At 35.4% G+C, this 12,565-nt stretch overlaps 2 protein-coding genes across 2 annotated transcripts in view; one reads left to right on the top strand and one right to left on the bottom strand.

Moving 5' to 3' along the window:
- Window positions 1–12,565, bottom strand: part of LOC142344358 (NACHT domain- and WD repeat-containing protein 1-like) — a 309,470-nt gene that overhangs the window by 132,560 nt on the left and 164,345 nt on the right. The gene's annotated exons all lie outside the window — the stretch shown is intronic.
- The window catches only part of LOC142343910 (uncharacterized), a 30,421-nt gene continuing 23,754 nt past the window's right edge, over window positions 5,899–12,565 (top strand). Inside the window, exons 1-2 of the mRNA XM_075395299.1 lie at window positions 5,899–6,255; window positions 7,822–8,111. Coding sequence (XP_075251414.1) covers window positions 6,099–6,255; window positions 7,822–8,111 — 447 coding nt within the window. The 5' untranslated portion in view covers window positions 5,899–6,098. The remainder of the gene's footprint in view (window positions 6,256–7,821; window positions 8,112–12,565) is intronic.

The raw sequence follows: 12,565 nt of genomic DNA, 5'->3' as shown, positions 1-12,565 counted from the left end.
TTGTCCAGAGGGGGTAAACTGAGATAAGAGTTGGGCTGCCAAGGGGGGTAAAATGGTGTAAGAGTGAGGAGGTAATTTGTTCAAAGGGGGTAAAATGATGTAAGAGTTGGGCTACAATGGGAGGAATTTTGAGGAATTAACCCCCCTGACTAAAATTGCCATGTAAGTGTGGGCTGCAGTGGGCTGCAATGGGAGGACTTTTCAGGAATTATCCCCCCTGACTAAAATTGCCATGTAAGAGTTGGCTGCAATGGTAAAAAGGGTGTAAGAGTGAGGGGGTAATTTTTTCAGAGGGGGTAATATAAGGTAATTGGGCTGCCAAGGGGGATAAAATGGTGTAAGAGTGAGGGGGTAATTTGCCCAGAGGGGTAAAATGAGATAAGAGTTGGGCTGCAAAGGGGTTAAAATGGTGTAAGAGTGAGGGGGTAATTTGTTCTGAGGGGGTACATGATGTAAGAGTTTGGCTGCAATACTGACTTTTGAGTAATTAACCCACCTGACTAAAATTGCCATGTAGGAGTGGGGTGCAATGGGCTGCAATGGGAGGACTTTTCAGCAATTACCCCCCCCCCCCTGACTAACATTGCCATGTAAGAGTGGGCGTCAATGGTTTGCAATGGGAGGACTTTTCAGGAATAACCCCACCCCCCCCCCGCGACTGAAATTGCCATGCAAGAGTTGGCTGCAATTGTTAAAATGGTGTAAGATTCAGGGGGTAAAATGGGGTAAGAGTTGGGCTGCCAAGCGGGGTAAAATGTTGTAAGAGTGACGGGGTAATTTGTCCATAGGGAGTACAATGAGGTAAGAGTTGGGCTGCCAAGTAGTGTAAAATGGTGTAAGAGTGAGGGAGTAATTTGTTTTGAGGGGGTACATGATGTAAGAGTTTGGCTGCAATACTGAGTTTTGAGTAATTAACCCACCTGATTAAAATTGCCATGTAGGAGTGGGCTGCAATGGGCTGCAATGGGAGGACTTTTCAGCAAATAACCCCCCCCCCCCCGACTAACATTGTCATGTAAGAGTGGGCGTCAATGGGTTGCAATGGGAGGACTTTTCAGGAATAACCCCCCTGACTGAAATTGCCATGTAAGAGTTGGCTGCAGTGATTAAAATGGTGTAAGATTGAGGGGGTAAAACGAGGTAAGAGATCCACTGCCAAGGGGGTTAAAATGGTGAAAGAGTGACGGAGTAATTTGTCCAGAGGGTGTCAATTGAGGTAAGAGTTGGGCTGCCAATGGGGTAAGATGGTGTTAAATTGAGAGGTGATTTGTTCAGAGGGGGTCAAATGATGTTTGAGTTGGGCTTCCAAGGCGGGTTAATTGGTGTGAGAGTGAGGGGGTAATTTGTTCAGAGGTGGTAAAATGATGTAAGAGTTGGGCTGCCAAGGGGGGTAAAATGGTGTTAGAGTGAGGAGGTAATTTGTCAAGAGGGGGTAAAATGAGGTAAGAGTTGGGCTGGCAAGGGGGGTAAAATGGTGTAAGAGAGAGGGGGTAATTTGTCCAGAAAGGTAAAATTTTGTTTGAGTTGGTCTTCCAATGCGGGTAAAATGGTGTGAGATTGAGGGGGTAATTTGTTCAGAGGTGGTAAAATGATTTAAGAGTTGGGCTGCCAAGGGGGGTAAAATGGTGTAAGAGTGACGGAGTAATTTGTCCAGAAGGTGTCAATTGAGGTAAGAGTTGGGCTGCCAAGGGGGGTAAAATGGTGTAAAAGTGAGGGGTTCATTTGTTCAGAGGGAGTAAAATGATGTAAGAGTTGGGCTGCAATGGGAGGAATTTTGAGGAATTAACCCCCTGACTAAAATTGCCATGTAAGTGTGGGCTGCAGTGGGCTGCAATGGGAAGACTTTTCAGGAATTACCCCCTCAACTGAAATTGTCATGTAAGAGTTGGCTGCAATGGGTAAAATGGTGTAAAAGTGAGGGGTAATTCGTTCAGAGGGGGTAAAATGAGGTAAGAGTTGGGCTGCCAGGGGGTGGGGGTAAAATGGTGTAAGAGTGAGGGGATAATTGGTCAACAGGGGGGTAAAATGAGCTAAGAGTTGAGCTGCCAGGGGGTAAAATGGCGTAAGAGTGAGAGGGTAATTTGTCCAGAGGGGGTGAGTGATGTAAGAATTGGGCTGCCAAGGGTTGTGAAATTGTGTAAGAGTGAGGGGGCGATTTGTCCAGAGGGGGGTAAAATGAGCTAAGAGTTGGGCTGGCAAGGGGGGTAAAATGGTGTAAGAGAGAGGGGGTAATTTGTCCAGAAAGGTAAAATTTTGTTTGAGTTGGTCTTCCAATGCGGGTAAAATGGTGTGAGATTGAGGGGGTAATTTGTTCAGAGGTGGTAAAATGATTTAAGAGTTGGGCTGCCAAGGGGGGTAAAATGGTGTAAGAGTGACGGAGTAATTTGTCCAGAAGGTGTCAATTGAGGTAAGAGTTGGGCTGCCAAGGGGGGTAAAATGGTGTAAAAGTGAGGGGTTCATTTGTTCAGAGGGAGTAAAATGATGTAAGAGTTGGGCTGCAATGGGAGGAATTTTGAGGAATTAACCCCCTGACTAAAATTGCCATGTAAGTGTGGGCTGCAGTGGGCTGCAATGGGAAGACTTTTCAGGAATTACCCCCTCAACTGAAATTGTCATGTAAGAGTTGGCTGCAATGGGTAAAATGGTGTAAAAGTGAGGGGTAATTCGTTCAGAGGGGGTAAAATGAGGTAAGAGTTGGGCTGCCAGGGGGTGGGGGTAAAATGGTGTAAGAGTGAGGGGATAATTGGTCAACAGGGGGGTAAAATGAGCTAAGAGTTGAGCTGCCAGGGGGTAAAATGGCGTAAGAGTGAGAGGGTAATTTGTCCAGAGGGGGTGAGTGATGTAAGAATTGGGCTGCCAAGGGTTGTGAAATTGTGTAAGAGTGAGGGGGCGATTTGTCCAGAGGGGGGTAAAATGAGCTAAGAGTTGCGCTGCCAAGGGGGGTCAAAATGGTCTAAGTGTGAGGTGGTAATTTGTTCAGTGGGGGTAAAATGATGTAAGAGTGAGGGGGTAATTTGTTGAGAGGGGGCAATTCTACCAAGTTTTATATATATATATATATATATATATATATCTAGACCGTCAAGAGTTGGACAAGCATTGATGGTCTGGATGTTAAGGCGACGCAGCTGAGGGTATAGAGGTTGTGGGTTCAAGACTGGCAGTCTTCAGGTTTGGGGGCTAAAACAATGTAAGATTGAGGGGGGTAAAATGATTTAAGAGTTGGGCTGCCAATGCGGTAAAATGATGTAAGAGTGGGGCTGAAATGGGAAGATTTTTTAGGCAAATGCAGCTCAAAACCCCTACATCTTTTTGGGTTGCCTTGGTCTTCCGAGGGGGGTAAAATGGTGTAAGAGTGAGGGGGTAATTTCTCCATTATCCCCGAACTCTTACATCGTTTTACTCCCCTTATTAGACAAAAAAGATGTAAGAGTGGGGGGTTAATTTGTCTTTTACCCCCTCACTCTTACACCATTTTACCCCCGTTGGAAGCCCAATGCAGCCTAAAAAGATGTATGTGTTTTGAGCTGCATTTTTCTATAAAATCCTACCATTGCAGCCCCACTCTTACGTCATTTTTGGCGGAAAAATTCAACCAAGGTTGCTCAAAATTTGAACAGGCTTTTTTCGATACAAAGGTCAAACTTCCTTCTACTTTAGTTTAAATTTCAAAACAAAGTTTTGTCGCCTTTAAAGATATCTTTCTTGGTTCAACCACACTAGCATGGACATATTGATTTTCTTAGATCGACAAAAACACGAAAGCAATAATAATTCTGTGAAGTGGAGACCTGTAACGAAGTTTCCAATCATTGTGACAGTAACTTTCGACGTACCAAACAGCACTCTCACTAGAAAAATATATCAGCTTCCAAGAAGCTTTAGAGAGCATTCCTACTCACAAACTGTTTCGTAGTTAGTTTTGAGAATAGAAAAATAACAAAAAATGTTAGGACATTTTGCTGGTAACAAATTTGGGAAATAAATTTCTTCTTTGAAAAATTTTTAGGTGAACCTTCTAATCTCTATCTCAAATCATTTGAGTAGAGTTTAATTCAACATTAATGTCATACTTTCATGCCTCTTAATTTAAGACTGGGACGAATGAGGGCAGAAATGTAGCAAGGATAAAGATTGCAGATATCTTTAAAACAATGCATATGTTTGTTTTTGTTTCTAATATTTCTTTGAATTCTTTTTTTTGTTTTTTTTTTCGATTTTGGGATACAGGTCTGGACTCTTCAAACAATGAATGTAATAGGTAGAAAAAATAGCAATTCATTAAATACCGTGATTTTTAGTTTATCGAAATAAATAAGCATTGAAATTTTGAATGTGAATCTTTTTAATTTGAAAAGGGGAATTTTATAATTCGGATTAATTAGTTTGAAAATGAGATTATGGAGATACCAAATGAAAATAATAATAATAATAATAATAATAATAATAATAATAATAATTGTGGTTTCCGCGTAATCGCAGCGGAACAGCATTAGGCCTACAGTAGCCTGTTTTCAGCTGCCCTTTTTCTTATATAATAGCCTCGGAGCAATATTCCTATTAAATTTTTTCATGGAAAAATTCTTTATTCTTTTTTAGGGTTTCCAGAATCTATTTAGAAAACTTTCACGCTTTCGAAGTTGGTAAACTACGAATGGTAAACTACCTATAATATCAATTCTGGCATTCAAAGAAAAGACATTGTCAATGAAAGTTGAAAAGATTTAGGAAATAATTAGTCACTATGATTTATTAGTTCATCTTTTTATCGTATCTCGCTTACCTTGAAGTCTTTTTCTCCTCAGTTATCTGAAATTGTACTTCAATTTATTTAAAAAAAACGGTATGCAGGTTGGTTTGACAATACTGAAATCATAAATGAAGGTAATGAAAGAGCTTTTTTTTTCAAATAACAATTTCTATTCTTATTTCATTTTCAATTCAACCCATACGATTCAATCCCACTAGACGATTCAGAGCAAACAAGAAACGGGCCAAATTGAGCAAACAACATGTTCTAATTTGGGGTCACACCAAATATACAAATAGACCTCTGTGGCTCTGATAGAACATACCAAAAATCCAGATAGGGCTAGAATGAACGGAGTGAAAACAAGCCAGACCCCAATGAAGGCGGATGAAGTACACTTGGCCTCTATCTGATTTGGGCTTTTGACCCGATTATAGAAATGGCACCTTTTCTCTGAAATTCAATGTTCATGTGTTGATTACGTAATACCTTTTGTCATTTGCTTTTTGTCATTTAGTTGATGTTAATATTTTTTTATGATATGCACATTAGCAAAATGAAATTCATATTCATATATGGAGCTTTTCCAATAAAAATCGAGCAATCTGAAAATTATGTGCGTTGTTGGTCTCAAAAAAATTGGTAATCGAAAACTGTCTAGAAAATTAAGCATGTTTGTGTTGAGTGATACAATTTTATTCGGATTTTGCGGATTAATAAAAGGTATCTTGTGTAGAAGCAGTTCTCGCTGAAACTGTTTATCAAGATTCCTAACTTGGCTTTTTAAGTGTTAACTGGTAAATGTGCATCAAAAACATACACCTGTTTTATATCTGTAATTTAAACGAGAAAGTAAAAAACAGTTTTTTCAGCATTAATGTTTATAATTTAATGAATAATGATTAAAAGTATTGAGTTTGTTTATAAGAGTCATGGCCATTAGCAATTGCCAAAAGAAATGATTATTAGCATTTTTTATTAGCATTACCATAAAAACGTATGAAAAAGTCGTTGTAAAAGTTTATATCAGCACCATTCAATAATTTACAAAAAAAATTCTTTGACAATCAATGTTCTGAAATTACAAAATACAATCTTAGAGCATTTTTGGGCAATAATTGCAAGTGCGTTACATTTTATTGCTATGACGTCATAACACAAAAATCTTTATTCGAAAACGTTTTATTATTGATTTTACCAAAAGTTAAGAATGATAGTCAAACTAACATATTCTCATATTTACTTTTCTGTGAACCGTTTTTGCGTTTCCCGAATCTTCAAAAAAGTTCCGAATAAAAATTGAAACTTTGCACTAAACCTTTGAGCTATCTGAGCAGTGCCCTTACTAATGAACGTTACCAGAAATCCTATCTGTTTCGAGATTTCACATCAAATGAAGTCACCTAACCAACGACTATTTTATTTTTTAATTGTTACCGTTCTGCTCAATTATTTCGCACATCAATTTTATTCACTTTTCCTAGCGTCAGCTTGGAAATCAACAGGTAAACTTAATGAACTATAACAAAGGACGGATCTTTTCAAAAAGTTGCAAAAAAAGGAGTAACTTAGACTAAACAAAAGCAAAGGACCTAAATGTTGTTGTGAGAAGACAAAATGTGCCATAATGGACACGTGTAACTATTTACAACCCTAGACAACCTCCGACGCTTATCCTGCGCGATTTTGCAAGATTATTGCAAATGACGCTCATTTTGCAAAATCTTGCAAGATTCTAGTAGATGACGTTTTCCTTGCAAATGCAAGATGCAAAATCTGAACGCCTATCTTGCAAGAACCTTTCAAGATCCTGACAGATAGACACCAAAAAATCTTTTTGAAGAGTGCCTTTTTAAAGACCGATTAACTCAAAGATCATATTCTGCTATGAGTTATGAGTTCAGTCCATCGAAAGGAGCTCTCGGTTCAAAAAAGAAACTTTCACATCATTTATGCCTTCAATAACGTATTTGAAAACCTGATTTCCAGAAAAAAAATTCAATGACGGTTTAATGGTTTGTTTTATCCGCACAACGTTTTAATTGTTAAGTAGGCACTAAAAAAAGCTATAAAAGCCAAAAAGGCCCACGCTCAAGCTAAGACTAGAGTTCTGGGTGCCCATCTTGCATGCATCAGACGCTTATCTTGCAAGAGTCTTACAAGATCGTCACTTATCTTGTAAGACTCTTGCACATCCTACGGCTATCTTGCAAGACCTTGCAAGGATATTGCAAGACCTTGCGAGATGGAGCGTAATCTTACAAGACTCTTGCAAGATTCTTGCAAGATCTTGCAAGAGAGCCGTCGGTAATAGACTAGGGAACCCAAAAATAAACAAAAGACATAATTAAAATTCTTAGGAAGTTTCTTCAAACTGTGTTTGTATTGTTCAGTGGAATGAAATAGTTCATGGTTAGCTGACTAAACCGAATTTCTTTTTGTTTTTTTTTTCAATGATTCAATGCAAACTCAGCTATTCAATGCAGTTTTATTTTATTAATCTTTTAGAGTGAACACCAATGTAATTTGAGGAACCTCAAGAGAAATAAAAGATCATGTCTGAAGTAGAACCAATGAGAGCAGAACTCGATGGGAACAAAATTGCAAGATAATCATCGTTCGCCTTGCATTATTTTGGAATCTCCATAGGATATTTTTCGCAGTCTTGCAAGTCTTTGCAAGATAGCCATCTAGTCTTGCCGAAACCCCCCTCCCCTTCTCTATGCTATACTTTACGGCGGTATTACTAGTCCTTCATTTTAGACAAAATGGTATTATTCTAAACGCGATTCTAAACTCTCAAATGATATGGAATATAATTAGGAATCTGCGGCTCGATTTCTTCAGAGATAAGCTAAATAGAAAACTTAGCCTTATAATATAGGTCAACTTTGAATCATAGCATTGCTAGTAACTTTCAGTTGATTCAAGCGTTTAACATACTATATACATGCATGTGGAAAGTTGCTCTCTGCCATTAGCAAATAATCACTCGTTTAAACTCTATCCAAGAATTGACCCCCTTTTGTAAGAAGATGTTGCAAAACATCCATCAAGGCAAATGAATTTAGGGTTTTTTAATTCTGAACTAGAAGTATGCCAATCGGAAGACCGATTTATAACTTTCATCGACATCAATGAATGGGGGTCCGGACTTTTACACAAGTTTGACGATTTCCTGAGTGCTTGCAATTTGGCTATCCGAACAGACAGAACCCTCGTTGATTACACCCCGAGGCTGTCCGGTAAACATTTGGACGAAAAATTTAGTGGAGATGAGCAAATGAGGTTCATGCCTGGTTGGAGGATGGCAAACTTTTTCGACATATCCAATATGGCATACAGGCTACAATATGAAAACGTGAGCAAGTTTCAACAATAACAAACAATAACCTTTTTGATCTTTTCAGGTTGTGCACCCCCCGAATAGATACGTGTATATAATTAGTGGATAAAGGGGGGGGGTTCCAACCAACCACTCAACGCTAACGCGTGTTCGTGCTTGATTGGAACCCCCTTTATCCACTACTAGTGAAATGAGACAAATTTTGGATATGGGTGGTTTTTTATTCCATTTATATAGGAAAAACAACACTAACGTGTATTCGTGCTCGATTGGGTACCCCCTCTATCCACTACTACAGTATTAGATATATCAGAAATGTGAAAGCGATATTCGTGCTCGATTGGATACCCCTTCTACCCACTACTACAGTATTGGATATATCCACTACTACATATATACAAATTACTCTATATTCCCATTCTTATACATTTTAAAGTAATCATTTCTTGTCTCACTCAGTTCAATCCAATAGTACAGAGTTAAGCTGGTAATTAACCGTTATCAGACGGATAGTTTGGGTTCTATCCCCCAATGACTCCAGTGGACGTCCCCAGATACTAGTGTAACTAATGAGACCATGCACAAAGCACGAAAAAAACTTGTGAAAATCTGTGAAGCCAATTTGTGGATAAAAATAACAGCTTAACTCTACACTTTTATAATATAATTTTTTTCAATGTATTGATGTAATCCAAGTAATCCTGTAATCCACGTAATCCTGTAATCCACTACCCCTACCTAATTTTTCTGTGTAATCCATGTAATCCATGTAATCCTTGTAATCCACAAATTTATGTCCTTTTTACTAAATTTTAGATATTATGAGCTGTTTTTCTATGTTTATTAAGAGAAGATCTATTTGAAATAGTTTTACATGAAGGTCAAAAAACCTTTTGAGAACAACAATCTTTACATAAACCACCAGTTTTATAAAAAGAACATTTTCTAGTTGTTTATTATTATCACTTTCTGTTTTCCTTACTCACCTACAATTTTTCTTTTTAAACAAACTACGATTTCTCTTTTAATCTCTTCTCATAAGTTTTTAATAGAATTTGCATTAGAATTAGAAGTAGAATTAGAATTAGAATTAGAAAAGGATTAGAATTAAAATTAGAAATAGGATTAGAATTAGAAATAGGATTAGAAATAGGATTAGAAATAGGATTGGAAATAGGACTAGAAATAGGAATAGAATTAGAAATAGTATTAGAATTGGCGTTAGGACTAGAACTAAAATTAGAAATGGAATTAAAATTAGAATTGGTATTAATATTACCCTTATTAGAAACAGATCAAGAATTAAAATTAGAAATAGATCTAGAAGAAGAATTAGGATTAGTAATAGATCTAGAATTAGAATTAGAATTAGAATTAGAATAGGTAGTACAATCTTCTACAATACAAATACCATTGATTGATTTATAGCCACATACACATTTAACCATTTTATCTTTATGAAATCGTCGATAATGAAAAACTAGATTTGCAGGAGTGCCACATATATATTTACAATTATTCTCTGAACATTTAAAAGCCCTCGTTTATATTGAGCTGAAATTTAAATTAAATTTTGGGAGTGATCTTTATATTTGAAACATTCCATTAAAAATTCATAGTCCAACCTAAAAAAAGTAATATAGTTACATCTTTTAAATCTAAAGTCTGTTCACTCCTCTGAGCTAATTTATCTCCAAAATATTTAACAAGATCTCCAGTAATTTTTTCATTCTTGTCATATAGATCATATGAATTATCTTTTGCTTTTTTATATAAAGCCTCTGTGATTTTATTTATATGTCTTTTTTATAACACATCTGATTTGGCCTGCTCTTCGTTTAAGAGTTCATTCTGCTTATAAACACAAATAATATCATTAACATGTTGAAAAATGGACGGGGTCCCATTGTTATTATCATTAACCTTGTCATTAACTATGTCATTGCCATTATCATTAACATTGTCGTTACCCTTACCATAACTATACCCATCAACCAATGTATATGGTTCTATTTAACATAGTTCTTGCACCTGCTACCATAAGACATGCAGTTCTCATTGTATTGTCTGGATTCATATAATTATACATCATAATAGCTGAACCAATAGATCTAATAGAAGTTGATATGAATCTCAACCAGCGGAATTTAACCGTTTCTTTTGTTAAAAAATCATCCCATATTTTTTATACCTTTTGATACCAGAAGTGTTTTAAGATAGAACTCATAATTATCACAGTTAATATTATTTCTATCTGTTGTAATTATCATTAGTGGTTTCATATAAGAAATATTTTAAATATCTTTATTGCGTCATTTGATGGTTTATCTTTTAAATTAAGAGCTTTTATATCTAATAAACCAACTCTTGAATCCTATATCGGAGTAAAATTTTTGTCAAAAATAACAAAAATATCCTTTTTCTTATTATATTTAATTATACTATAACGATGATCAGAAGCCATTTCAGCTGTGATATTATAATGGTTACTATTTGACTCGCTATTTAAGCCACGAAAATCATGTTTGCAATTTGTTTCGTTGAAATTTTTAAATAGATTAGGTCCATTATAAGTTGTTTTTTTAAACAGTATCACAACTCATTCTTGATGTATTATTTATTTGAGCTGATTTTTGACTCATTACAATCATTTGAATAATATGATGTCTTCCATCTGTGAAATAACAAGCTATATCCTTATTTAATTTATCCCCCATATCATCAAAAACAATTACCCTATTTTTGAAATTTAACATATTTTCTTTTGTGATCATAATTATGTCACACATAATAAAATTGGAATAAACTGTATTAGTTGTTGGATTGATCCAATCCCTTTCATCTCTACACACTATAATTAATTGTTTTTGCTCTTGAACTTGTTCTGGAACTTGTTCTTGAACTTCTTCAAAAGAAGGTGCTTGCCAAATATCATAAATTTGTTCTATAACTTTACCCATGGGTTTATCTTTATGTTTATTGGAATTAATGTTTAATATGTTTTATATGTGTTTCTTCGTTAGTTTTATCTTCTTCTTTATAAAAATAAGGACTTAATCCTTCAGTTGAAGTTTGATCTCTATATAGTTTAAGTAATGTCTAATAAAATAAGTCTTTCCTGTCCCAGTTCCACCATAAAGTATAGTATGTAATGGTGACTTTTCAATTGCAAATCTCACTAGACATCTCTCTCTAAATCCAACAAAACTCTCTTCTAGATTTGTATATTTACTTGGTGTTGAATCATATCCTATAAAACATAATATAATTATTACATTAACTATTATATCTGCACTACCCGCCTCCATTTTTTTATAATGACTTTTATATTATAAAAATGTTGATCTTAACTTTTGAGGAATTTAATAATGAATATAGTTTTCAATATAAAGCTGTGAGTAATATCAAAATAGAAGATATAATCAGAGACACATGTTTAGTACCAATAGAAATAGTAATGAGAGATCAAACTCAAGTTACTATCAGGGAAACCAACTTCAACATTATTGTTAATCTACATCCAACTGATGGTACTCATTGGGTTTTAGTTATAAGGAGGGAAGGTGTTGAGACTTATTTCTTTGATAGTTTTTGGTGTTGAGTCTCCACCATTTTTCTTAGAGGAAAACGTTGACATAGGATCGACTAAGTCGCTATGGTACGGGTCAGATGAGAGAATACAGGTAAATGACGAATTCTTTTGTGGTGCATATTGTCTCAACATGATCTATCTTATTGATAGAGGTTTTAGAATAAAGAGTGCTCTCAATATTTTAGTCAGTCAAGTTAAATATCCAGGGATGTATAATGAGAGTTTGTGTTTAAAATGTGAAGATAAAGTTGATGATGAATTAATGATGGAGAAGCATCCGTGAAGCGCTTTCAGCAATGGTCGAATACCCATAATATCTGTATTAAAGATAAAGATAATCATAATGATAAAACTAATGATAATGATAATGATAATGATAATGATAATGATAATGCCAATATGAATGAAAATGATAATGATAAGAACAAGGCCAATGATAATGACAATGTAATAATAATGACAATATCGATGAGAATTCTAATGACCTTGTCAATGATAATGTCAATGATAATGACAATAACAATACTAAGGATAATGTTAATCGCAATGTCAATGACAATGACAATGATAATGATAATGATTAAGATAAGGTTGATAATAAAGATAAAGATAAAGATAAAGAGAAAGAGAAAGATAAAAATAAAAAAGATAAAGATAAGATTTTATATCTTTTTGGTGAAAAACATCAAAGGGGTAAACCTAACGGTAAAAAGAAAATCCTAGTAACAATATTTCTATTAATGTTAATTGAAGTCTAGAATCATGGTTAGACGATGAAGATATTATTGTTAATGCTGCATTACCTGGAAACTTTAGATGTTTGACATCTGGACCAGTTGAATGCGGTAAGACATTCTTATTAAAAGAATTAATTATA

The sequence above is a fragment of the Convolutriloba macropyga genome, chromosome 8 (assembly GCF_964194025.1).
Source record: "Convolutriloba macropyga chromosome 8, txConMacr16.3, whole genome shotgun sequence".
Lineage (NCBI taxonomy): Eukaryota > Metazoa > Xenacoelomorpha > Acoela > Convolutidae > Convolutriloba > Convolutriloba macropyga.
The sequence above is the reverse complement of the archived record's forward strand: the minus strand, read 5'-3'. Positions and strand labels throughout refer to the sequence as shown.